Source organism: Cyprinodon variegatus, unplaced genomic scaffold (genome assembly GCF_000732505.1).
Source record: "Cyprinodon variegatus isolate N-32 unplaced genomic scaffold, C_variegatus-1.0 Scaffold170, whole genome shotgun sequence".
Classification (NCBI taxonomy): Eukaryota; Metazoa; Chordata; class Actinopteri; order Cyprinodontiformes; family Cyprinodontidae; genus Cyprinodon; species Cyprinodon variegatus.
In genome coordinates, this window is record NW_015150623.1 from 977,810 (window position 1) to 990,619 (window position 12,810).

The 12,810-nt window shown below is 38.9% G+C and overlaps 1 protein-coding gene across 1 annotated transcript in view; it reads left to right on the forward strand.

Moving 5' to 3' along the window:
* The window catches only part of myo10 (myosin X), a 117,454-nt gene that overhangs the window by 36,376 nt on the left and 68,268 nt on the right, over positions 1 to 12,810 (forward strand). The window contains exons 2-3 of the mRNA XM_015378323.1: positions 2,821 to 2,919; positions 11,954 to 12,112. Coding sequence (XP_015233809.1) covers positions 2,821 to 2,919; positions 11,954 to 12,112 — 258 coding nt within the window. The remainder of the gene's footprint in view (positions 1 to 2,820; positions 2,920 to 11,953; positions 12,113 to 12,810) is intronic.

Genomic DNA, 12,810 nt, shown 5'->3' on the forward strand with positions numbered 1-12,810 from the left:
GATTTCTCTCTTGCCAGATGCTTTCCATGTTCCCTTTACCTAGATGTTACAGGACTAGCTCCCCTAGTGGATACAAGTCTTACAGTGTTACTTTAAAGCACAGGCCTGAATTTCAACTAAAGCATCTTTTGCATGAAAATTCCCCTTTAATCTGTTAAAACCTATTTGATCCATGTTTGAGCATGCATATCATCACAAAACAAATATGGAAATTCAAGGTTAATTGGATCACTGTTTGGCTTCAATGTTTATCCTGAATTAACTTGTCAGAAGAAATGTTGATCATCTATGGATCAACCGCCATTGATGGAGTCACTCACTTTGCAGCTTTTTTTTTTTTTTCTTTTTTGTTTAGATCTGATCTCCTTAATGGGGATTTTTATCCATTAACGTGGAGGTGCAACTTGGCTTCTCTTCATGTTCAGTTCATCATTAACTCCAAACAAGAACTTTGATGTAAGAGTCCAGGCAATCAGTGGTGATGAATGAGGGAGGGGAAGTGAAGCGCAGACATTTGGCCCAGAGCCATGTTTTGAAAGTCTCCTGGTGGATTAAACTGTGCAGAGGAACAGAAGAGAGGGCTGAGTAGATTAGTCGAGGGAGCAGAGTGAGACGATGTTCCACGTCTCTGCATCAGACGGGGGTGGACGGCTCATGGAGTCCACAAACAGAATGAGCATGTGTTGATGAAGGGAGGAGGGAAGACCTTCTCTCTCCTTTTCTTTTAGATCTTATGGTCACATCGGATTCCTTTGCCGGTGCACATCAGGAATGTCCGTATGGTTTCAGTTGGTAAACAGTTCAGGCCTCCCCGATGGATCATCTTTCTTTGTTTGGTTCCTTTATGGGTCATTAGACAACCATAAGCCTTTGTCAACACAATGAGGTTTTTTTTGTTGTCCTTTACAGACATTATTCCATATGAAGTCTTTGTGACGACTGTGTTCAGATAACTACAGAAAAGATGCTCCAGTAATGCTGTAAACTTAAACATATTTTTATCAGCCATCTGTGATTATATTGATACCAAAGATAGCAACAGAGTAGACTAGGACTAATTTCTGCTCTGAACGCTAGACCAACCTTCAACTTATCTTTTCTGAAATACTTGTTTCTTCCTTCTAAACATGATTCTTATGATTATGGCCAAACATCTATACCAGAAACTATGCTCCAGAAGTCTTGGGGTTTATTCATATGCAACTTGGCAAACCTATGCTTTGCTGCCATTAGGGGAATTTGCTTTAATCCCTATAAACACACAGCTCTTCCATCATTGCTTTCCTAACTACCCTGTTAGGAATGCTAACTGGGGCTCTTGAGGTTTTTGATTTTCAGAACAATTTATGCTCTGATCTCAATGTAAATTGACAGGTGATGTTTCAACGGAAGATTTTGGTTTTCAGACTAACTAATTTGGTTTTAAATTGATATGCTCAGCCTGTCTTGCTGACGTCTTTCCCTGTTGGAGTACTGGCTGCTGATCAGTATAGAGCCAATGCCTCTGCACCTTGAGGTGCTGGTGATGATTTTAAAAGCAGCTTTAGCTGCTACTTTCCCTCTTAGATGCAGTAAGAGATTAGAGGATGTATTTACCTTTTCCCTTGAGGCAATTCATTTTTTGCTTCATGTATCAAAGGAAAGAAAAAATCCAGTTACCTGTTGCAGTTGCTAAACAAACCCAAATAAATGACCTGCCATTTGCCTTTTTAACTTCTTGTATAAAAGTCGGGATCAAGCGTTCAGTCCTTTTATGAGTTTCCTTTGAGCATCACATTTATTTCTCTCCAGGAGATCCTTTTAATCGTGCCGCCTCCCTCAACAGAAGCGGAGGGGGGGGTTAGAACAACTGACAAAGCCCCTCTGATCTGCTGCTGACTCTGCAAACCTGAGCTTTACTCTCTCTCTGTGTATTTTACGCTATGAGCATTCATCTGCTAACTTTCCTCCCAGCCAGGTGCCCCCCGGCTGCCTGGCTGTCCAGTGTGACTGGGGGCTTTTAGGTCAAAGGTTGTTTCATTTTCCTGGTTTAAAGTGAGGAGGAAGGGGGGGGCACAGGTCTAAGCAAAGCACAGCGAGTGTTTTTCCCATTAGTATTAACCGCTCACGATGAGGAACCGAAGCACATGTGGCCATGCCATTAGGGAAAAGGTCCATCTAAAGGGTATTTTACTCTGGTTGCTTTAACTGAAAAATGTCTGAGTGCTGCTGTAATTACTGTTTACACTAAAATACAACCAAACAGGCACACGCATCAATCATTTAGCTGTCAGAAGCTGTTTTATTTACACAACTGAATTTAAAATGAGAAAAGAAACAACCAAAATCGTCCAAACCAATAGTTACATTCAGCATTTCCTCTCAAACTCTTGGAATTAAGTACTAACGTGACACAAACATTACATGTTGGCCTAAAAGTCTATTACATTAGTAGCAGGGAAGTAGAGGGATCAGCAGGTATGAAGTTGTTTTAGCTCCTGCTCTGCTGAGGGGCTTCAATACAGCTGTATGAGTGATTGAAGGTACAGGGAAGACAGAAACCCAACACTGTCCGATTCTTCATGTAGAATCCCTCCATCTGGTTGGAGGTCGGTGCCTTGGTAATACTATGGCAACCACATGTAATCTGGTCAGCCTTATCAAAGGCTCCAGCCTTGGGAAATCTAATCACAGGGACATTACATGTGATGTGTTATTTTAAACCTTCATCACTGTTTTGTTTTGTTTTTTCAATATTTCTGGGTCTGAATTGATCAGTCATTTTACACCAAAACTGTAAACTGGTTTATCTTTGTTTTAAAATGCTGTTGTTATTTTCAGGGTGATCGAGTGTGGTTACGGGAGGATGAGCAGTTCCTTCCAAGCACTGTGTCTTCCTGTTCTGGAGGTGTTGTTGTCTTTGCCACAGACTACGGCCAGGTAAAAACACACAAACATATTTATAACTTTCTCTGAAATCTTTGTGAATATTGTCTCATGTTGCCCTCTGACGAAATGGAAAATGACAGAATCCTAACGCTTAGTACACACGTACTGTAGACAAACCTGAAACCTGTTTTCACGTCAAAAGAGATGAAGGAGAGATCATATATTTAGTCAAAGTAAAAGCTGAGTTCATAGCTGTGTCTAAGACTGGAACAGGACTAAACATAGGCCCAACTCTGTGATCTATAAATGTTGATGACAGTAGCCCAGTCGATATTTCCCTCCAGGATGATGTCATAGCCAAACAGGAAGAGACCAGATTCAGTTACTATGACGAGAAAAAGCAGAGAGAACAGAAAGTTATGAGAAGAACGTTACAAATTCTGCAGAAAGGGAGAAGATAGAATGAAACAGAATGATAAAAAGAGGTCCCTATGTCCTCCAGCAGTCTAAGCCTATAGCAGCATAACTGTAACCTCTTTCACACTACCCTCTGAAAACCGATCTTTGCCGAGCTTGGATCAGTTAACAGTGCTGAGCTCTATTCCTTAAGAGCGTTTACACACCATGGTAGTGTGGTTCCTCGCCTCCTAGTGATGATCTACGGTACTACTGCTCTCTAGAGGTAAGCAAGCAAATCAACATGGCGGCACATGAAGGAAGTTTTTATGAATGTCTGAAGTTTCATTATTATAGAGGCTGACTAGATGATGCGGTCTGCACATGCGCTCTTTGTTATCTAATAACCGAGGCAGAACTGAACCGTGCCGAGACCTACTGATGAACTAGTACCATGTTATTGTGGTTCGGTTGTGTCTGCGGTGGTCCGGTTCAGTTCTGCGTACCATTTACACTCAATGGTTATTTGTGTTATTGTTGAGACATTCTTGGCACGGTTTCAAAAGGGTAGTGTAAATGGGGCTTAGAGCTCAGCATAGAGATAGCTCAGGATAACCTGAGCCACTATAACTATAGGCTTTATCAAAAAGGAAAGTTTTAAGCCTACCCTTAAAAGTAGACAGGGTGTCTGCCTCATGGACTAAAAATGGTAGTTGGTTCCACAGGAGAGGAGCCTGATAACTAAAAGATCTGCCTCCCATTCTACTTTTAGAAATTCTAGGAACCACTCATAAACCTGCAGATTGAGAGTGAAGTGCTCTGTTAGGAGCATAAAAAATGATCAGATCCCTGATATAAGATGGGGCTTGATTATTTAGACCTATAGCGGAGAAGGAGGATTTTAAATTCTATTCTGGTTTTAACAGGAAGCCAACGAAGTGGAGTTAAGATAGGAGAGGATATGATCTTCTTTTTATTTTTATCAGAACTTTGGCTGCAGTATTTTTGATCAGCTAACTACAGTTTGTGCACTTCCTGTTAGTAAAGAAGTACAGTGGTCCAGCCTTGAAGTAACAAATGCAAAGACCAGTTGCACGGCACCCCTGGACAGGATATTTCTATTTTTTTTTTTCAATTTTCCAGAGATTAAAACTTGGAAAAAATGATGCTGTTGATATTTATTGCACCTATCTGACCTGTTCTGGTCTCAACACATCTATGAACTTTTTTAATCAATTTATTTCCCAATCAGATCTTTACTTCTAGAGGCTCAACGTAGTATTTATATGATTAATAAGTGATTATATCTGAGGGATTTTACAGCATTTATCCTCTACTGCTGCTGATAATTAAGACTTTTCACGATTCATGATTAGTAGAAGAAAAGTGAATTTGTTTCTGTCTAATTGGATCTTTTCCACCTCCCTGCAGTTTTTTTTTGCTTTTTTTCTTTTCACTTTATCTACAACTGAATAAGGATGTTGCTCTTTCTCATATGCTTTTTTGAAGGATTACATTCAGATCAGAATTTTCTGAGTTTAAGTACAGTGAAGTATTCATTGTAGTAAAGTACCACATCAGCTTTCGAACAACTCATTGGAACAGAACAAAGTGAAATAAGTACACTTTAAGGGGATCATCTAGAGGTTAGAAGATATATCTGTCATTTGTTCAGGATCTAATTTAAAGTATTTGGAAACATTGGTAGCTAATTTAAGCATTGTGTGCCTCAGGTCGCTGTTTTTCCATAGTTTTGTTAGTGTGACCCTCTTATTAAAGAGAGATCAGTGATCAGTTCTGTCTCCTCTTTGGCCTGAACTGCAGGTTCCCCACAGACACTTTCTTTGTCTTTAAAAATGTTGGCCTAAAATCAAACTACTGATGGTGTTTGACCTTCTTTAAGAATTAACATATTTAAGAAGTGGGAACAGAACCATGAGGCTAACTTGATTTACTTCGACTAACGTGTAAAAGTCAGAAAGCAGCCTGTCACAAGACCCAGAGCTCCTGCCGTTCCACATCATGCTTCCACTATTTTTATTGGTTTTGCTAGATTCCACGTAGGTTAATCTGATTACTTTGGTCTTGGACTTTTTTTTATAAAACACACTTTTGTCATTTCCCTGCAGTTTTACCATCATGTAAGTAAAAATGTATCTTTCCCAAAACTTGGAGACAAGGAGAGGCTTAAAACCATCTCTTCTATAATTTAGGATCAGCTCAAGATGCTGAAAATCCCTTTAAGCTTGTCTGGTTCTGCCTCATGTCTTTGATCAGTGTTTTCAAAACAGTGGATCTAGAAGGGAAGGTGAAGGACATATGGAGTTGGGGTCAGAGATTTACCTTTCATGCATGTTTTGGGTATGTGAAATCATAAAGAAGATATTAGATATGGATTTGATGCAGAATTGGATAAACTGTTAACCTGATGATGTTCATTAACAAAACTAATGGGCTCAGGCCGAGAGCAGGAGGAGCTCCAGTATATTGAAATAAACTTTGTGTTATTTACTCATAAACTCAACAGACACCGGTCAGTAATAAAATCCAAACGTCATGTTTTCTGTTTAATTTCTTCAATTAAAAGTAGGGCTGGAGCTAACGATTATTTTGCAAATCTATTAATCTGTTGATTATTTTTTCGATTAATCAATAAATATTCGGATTGGCAAAGGTTCCTTAAAGATTTTTTATGAAACTAAATTAGGTGAAACAAAATGTTCCACTTGAGGAGCTCTGGATTGAGCAGATTGACAGGGGAAAAAAAAGTTTTTTTTTCATATAAAATTAATTTTTTTGCATATATTTCTTGCTATTTTTATATCAGGTTTAGATTATTTTACCAGTTCACAGCTTTTAATCACAACTTTTAGAAGTTTTAATTAACATTCTTATTATAAGATTTAAAAATTTTTATGTTGTGGATATTCTGACAACCGACAGAAATTCTTGGATCATAACCTAATTTTCCATTCTAGGCCTATAGATGTCCATGTAATTGATATTTATCAGCAGATAAAACATATTTTGATTAATTATTTTTGATGAATTATTGAGCTTTTCATAAAGGTATATTTCAGTTTAGTTTATTTGTGTTATATTTTCTGAAAGCCTTTGTGACCTAAGGTGTGAAGTATAAAATGTGAAGAGGATGGAAAGACTAGTTCCTAAATAATATCACTTGGCAATAAATTGACATCTTATTCTATTAAAAAAGCATACTATTTAGTCAATTTCTGAATGCAATCAGATAGATTGAAAAATTTAATCAGTCTGCCTGTATGATTTGATCAAATTTCATTAATGTGCATAAAGCAGAATCTAAACAAAAAGATGATCTATATAGTTAGTCTGAAAATTAAAACTGAGGCAATGGGAGCTTTGCAATGCTTAAATTCTCAAAATCCTCATTAACTTCAGTGAGTTTAATAAATGTTCGATGTACTGCGATGTGTCATTTTGAATTTGCCTGTTTAAGCTCAGATGGACGGACTCCATGTAAACCCTGTTTAAGTCAGTAAGTTGGTTCAATTATTTTACATTCTCCAGTTTTCAGTGGAAGTTGTATGTATTGAAGTTAATTTGATCTAATAAGTTTCCTTTAATTAGAGATAATTTGGATATTTTTTGTGCTGTGAACTATCACACTGTAAGTAAACTGAATGTAACCCAATCAGTTTGATCTGTTTCTGTTTAAACACAGTTTAAGGTTTCAGGTTTTGTGTCAGGTTAACCATTGTGTCGGGATTCACACCAACAAACAGTAATCTTCAGGAGCAGTTTAGGAGGATTTACTCTCCTCATCGCCTCTGTTGCTGACAGCTTTAACAAAGACTTCCTGTGCAGTTGGCCAGCAGCAGCCGGCCGGCCTGCAAATGTGCTCGCTGAAGGATTTAGGCTCATGTTGAGCTGAGGTATTGTCCCGAAGAATTACCGTCCGATTAAGGCATTCTTATCTCAGGGAGTCTGTTAGACCTGCTGGCTGCTGCAGTTAATGATCCCCAAGTTTACACTCTGAAGTCCCAGCAAATGGATAGTTCAGAGCCATCAGTCTCTGTTCAAAACCAGCGCTGCTGTGGCATGCATTTTCATTAATTAAACTCATCCATCCGTTTTCTGTCACGCTTGATCCCTTCGGTGTTTGCGAGGGGTCCTATCTCCAGCTGTCTGCGGGCGAGAGGTGGGGTACACCCTGGACAGGTCGCCAGTCCATCACAGGGCAACACAGAGACAAACAACAAAGCACACACACACTCACACTTAAGGAGAATCTAGAGAACCTATCAACCTAACAGTAATGTATTTTTATTTCTATAACTCTGGGAGGAAGCTGTAATACCCAGCGAGAAACCACGCATGCTCGGAGAGAACATGCAAACTCCATGCAGAAAGACCCCAGGCTGGGAATCGAACCCAGAGCATTCTTGCTGCAAGGCAAGAATGTGCTACCCACTGCATCACTGAGCAGCCCAAATTAAACCATATGTTCTTTAATTTATGAAGAAATAAGAACTTTTGAGCTCCTAAAACACCTAAACATCAGATGTGTACCAACTATAATGCAGAAATTTATTCTGATCAAGTTAGAAGTTTATAGGCCAGACTTCAGCAAACCCTTTACCAGAATTAGAGCTTTTTTTCTTACTGGTGCAGGTTTGGAGGTACTCACACGGACATCAAAAGAGGAAACAAGTCAACAACACTTCCATCTGAATCTTAAGTGAAGCAGCGATTAAGCTTTTAACCTGATTCTGTTGGGGATTTTTATTGTTTGGTTTTATTTTTAAATATTTTTTATTCAGATTTTTTTCTACCCAAATTGTATTAAAGTATTTTAATAGGACTGTCCTGGTAGATTAAAACTGACATCAATAAAAAAAAAAAGCCATTGCACTTAAAAACTTGGAAATAACTGTAAACAAGTGAGGTTAGACCCTCGCACCATGTCGCCAAAGTCACAGCCTTTTGTAGCTCTTCTGTCACAGGTGACATGTTTTGGTTGCAGGGTTCTCCTCGTCTTCCTCAGGTTTCACTGTTTTCGACGGTGCAGACAGTCTCCTCCTCCCCGGCTGACTGCAGGACAATGCAGCAGCAGATGAATGGTAATTCAAAGAGCAGCTGCTGCTTTTGATGATCATAGGAAGGGGAGCGAGGCGAAGCTCCAGGCAGTTGAGGGTTACCTGTTGACCTTTCTGACTGAGAGTGAGGGGCAGGAAAAGGGGTTGAAGGGGCTCAGTTTCCCCTCAAATAACTCTGATGAGGAGTTTCATTCTGTCTCTCTGACACACTGATTATCAGCATGAAATATAAGCTGGTTTTTAAATGTAACTGAAACAATCAGTCACTTTTAGCTTCCCTCATACTAACACAAATGAAAGAGTTTCAGGCAAAGGATCCGCATGAAACTCTCTTACGTTTTTGTTTAGAGTAAGAGAAGTGTGTTCAGTGTTTTTAGAACTTTCTTTTTTTTTTTTTTTTACAATTTTACTTTCTTTTTCATTCTTTCAATCCATTTAGTGGCTCAACGCTTCATCACACTTAAATGAGTTGAATCTACATTTATGGGGGACAGAGAACTCTATAAATCTGAGTCATTTTGACACAAATAAAGTGGAGGGACCCTGTTGCATTCAGATAAGAACTATCCAGAGAAATAAAACAGCTAAATGGTTCTTCCATATATCCCCAGCTCCCCATACCTCAGTCATTCACACTGTATATTGTATTATTATAGGTTTACCATGTGTATGCCTGCCGTTATAAAGGCAGCGACTGTGGATCACACCTGCTCACCAACTTGACTCTGTGCCTGCTGCTGCATTCTTTTTGCCTGAGGAGTTGGATCTAAAATACAGGCATCCTATCTTGGTTAATGGTGTTTAGTTTGAAAACCAGTAGGATTTACTAACTGGTGTGGCCAGAGACTAGGTTAAGACACAATAGAAGCCAAAACATNATCTGAGGTACGGACCCTCTTCGCCTCTCTAAATAGACAAATGAGCTAAATATAGAAACGTGATTAAGTGAAAATCTGAGGGCAACCTGTGCTTCACTGGAGGCCTGCTGGGGCCAGGCTTTAATACCTGGATGAGGATGAGGACTGTGTAATGCTTGGGGCCGTTTGTAGGAGTTTTACAGATTCCTTTACATATTGGTCACTGCAAAGTGAAGTTTTAATTTTATAGCTCTGAAGCACTTTACATCTTTGAACTTCAGGACCTGTGACATTTGCTGTGTGCAAGGACACTAAACAGGTATAACAAGTCTGTAAAGTTGTTGTAACAGCGTCTCCTTGGAGTGAATGTAAACATTGTGCTCACTTAAAAGGAGTTCCAACCTGATTAGACCCAGGAAGGCATTATCCATCCTTTCAGTTAGTTTAGTTGTTTTTGTCATGCATTGCTGGTTTTCTGTATGAAACCGCTGTCAGACATGACGGGATGACGGCTTGTGATCCCCACATTTAGCTTCTGGAGAAATGCTTCAGTGACGGTCTGTTTCTCACTAAAGCGTCACTGCAGGAGGAATGTGAGAAATGAAGGTTGACAGGAAGCTGGAGGGCATTTCTCCTGTTAATGTGCAATGAGGGGAGGGGGTGTGATTGGGGTCAGATGCGATTGACTCCTCAGACAGAGACCGGCTTGTTTTCAGAGGATTCCCTGAGAACTGGTCAACCACAGCTGGTCTTACAGCGACTACAGACTCCCAGTTCACTTTGTGCTGGTTAACTCTACTGCTTTTATTCCAGAAGATGTATGTTGCATTGGATTTATTAGCAATTCGTCTTAAACCAGCCTTTATCACAATAAATCTGACCATCCCCTCAGTGTGTCCAAACCTTCAGTTAGAAATAAAACAAGTCCTGGTTAATTCTTGTTAAAGATGTAAAAACGACAATACTATGGGAAATTTATTGGTTTAAATTTTTTATTTCCAGTTTTATTTTTATTTCCCAGTTTTATCTGGTACAAATCTCCTTAAAAAAATAAGTAACAACATGTATACTTTAATTTGTATTATTTAATTACATTTTGAGTACAGCTGAAGCAATTAATGGGATCAATCGTGATAATCGAATATTGAAATAATCACTTACTGATTTAGTAATTGATTAATCCTTAACTGGAGTATAGAAACTCTAAAACATGGATCCTGATCTTAAAGTGGAGATTTTCAAATTCAATTATTTTTAAAGTCATCCCTCATGTCTGTTAGACCTTCCTGTTCTCTGCTGAAAGTGTCCTTCTCGTCTCAAAAACAGAGAACGAGATTTCTCTCAAAGTTTGGGGCTTCCAGTCGCCTGATTTCCAGGACTGCTGCAGCTAAAAAAATGATTTGATCAAGTCAACACCTAGTTTCAAACTGAAGAGCTGAAGAAGCCATATCTGTCATAAACCTATATCCATTTTTTGTAATTATTGATTTGAAATACAAGGGAGAAAAGTAAAAGAAAAGTAAAAGTAAATGACTGTCATTATCAGAACCATATAGTTTTGAAAATAAAATAACTTATTTCCGTGTGAATTATTTCTTCTGTGTGGACAAATGCTTTCTCTAGACTTGTAAAGGCTTACTTTTTTCTTAACCTAAATAGGTAGCAGCCTCTTTCTGGCAGCGTTCACCTTAGGCTCATGCTCCTGACAAGCTCAGGATCAAATTTATCTACGCTGCCCACCAGATGTCACCTCTGTTGAAGGAGACATGAAACAAGAGATGCAAAGAGAATCGCTGTAACCAATGGAAGGAGGACGGTGCTTTAGCTTCTCTTTGTGACTTTCTTTTGTGTTTTTCCTTAGCTGCTGACAACCAGAAAAAAAAACATGCAAACAAAAATGTTTCCAAACACTAAAAACTAATCTGTCTTGGGTTTAAATACATGAAAAGTGGATATTGGCTTTAAGTTCTGATAGCAGATTTATATCACCAGTAATGTTATTTAGGTACACTTCGCAAGCTGTCTGGCCAATGTGGCCTTAAAACTTTAATATTATCTTAATGTTTCTGTTCAGACTGTGTTCTGCATCCCACAGATGACAGGCTATCTAAATGGTTCTGCTAAGGTTATCAGACACAGCGGATACTTTATAGAACCATTAAACAACATTACATTTCCATTGATTGTAGCTGTGTATGTAGGCTGACAACCTGCAAACACATAATGTAAACTCCATCAAGTAATCCTAATCCTGTCCTTTGCATTTAGGGGTCCTCTTAAACACTCTAGGTTATTCTTTGCCTTTGCCATTTAACACCTTTGCATTACCATTTTATGTCCAACTTAGTTCCTTTTTCTAATTTTAACCAGTAAAAGAGTGGCCTGCTCCCACCAAAGACAAAGAGCCACTCTTGCACACAAGTAGACCACTTTTCCTCTTAACTATTGAAATAGAAATTGTTTTCAAGTGCATAGTTTACATTATTTAACTTATCCATTGAGATATGTGTCACTGAATTGTCTAAAATCCATATTTACACTATGGAAGTTCAAGCATAGAAGGTTAAGGTTTGATGAGATCCAATTTTATATTTGAAGGATGCTTTGTTCCCAGAATACAGAAAAAATGAGAAATGTTTAAGGTGTTTTCATTTTGACATTTAAGTTAAAAAAAAAAAACATTTACTAAACCTTAAGTTCCTTTTAGCACTTCTGTCTCTGAATCTCACCTCTGTTCTGTCTGTTCTGACCCAGGTGTACACTTACAAACAGAATGCCCTCACCAGACAGAAGGTGCAGCCCATGCACCACAGCAGTGTCAGAGGGGTGGAAGACATGGCGACGCTTGAGGACCTTCATGATGGCGCCATCATGCACAACCTCTTCCAACGTTACCAGCAGAGGCAAATCTATGTAAGTTGACCTGATACCTCTAATGGCTTCTGCTCAAGATCACTGAGACCTTGAATTGTTGGGCTGCAGTTTGGGAACCCAGTGCAACATTGTCAGGATTTACTCAATACCTATGAGCGTATTATAAAAGAAGGTAGCTGTGGCTCCTTATTGGTTCTTTGACTATGACTGAGTTTATACTAGCTCTTCCAATTTTCTGTTGGGTCTTTGGGCTAATGTTTAAAGGGAAGTTTTAACCCTAAATGTGAAACATGTTGGATTCATCTAAGAAAATCAGTTCTTACATGAAATCGCCAACGTAGTTTTATCTTCCTCATCAAGTTTACCTGGTGACAGCTCCTTATCAGTCAACCATGCCTTCACTGAACTGCTCTATGTAGGCATCTCCCATGAAAGCCTACTGGTTACACAACTGATAGCTGGTTACACAACTGATAATCATCTCAACGCAGGCAGAGAAAGTGAAAGCAATGGACCTGTTACCTGTCTTCAAACTGCAACCCGATGCTGGTATTGTGAAAGACATGATGCCATGTAAGACATTCTGTAAGAAACATTTGGTATGCTGAGTTTCAATTGATGTTCTCAACAGATAATCTATCAGAAAACATTAAGCTTACTGTCTCCCATTTATTAAAGACAATACATACAGACCGAGCCCTCTTTGTTCTCTTCCGGGGATTGTCACATGTAAAATC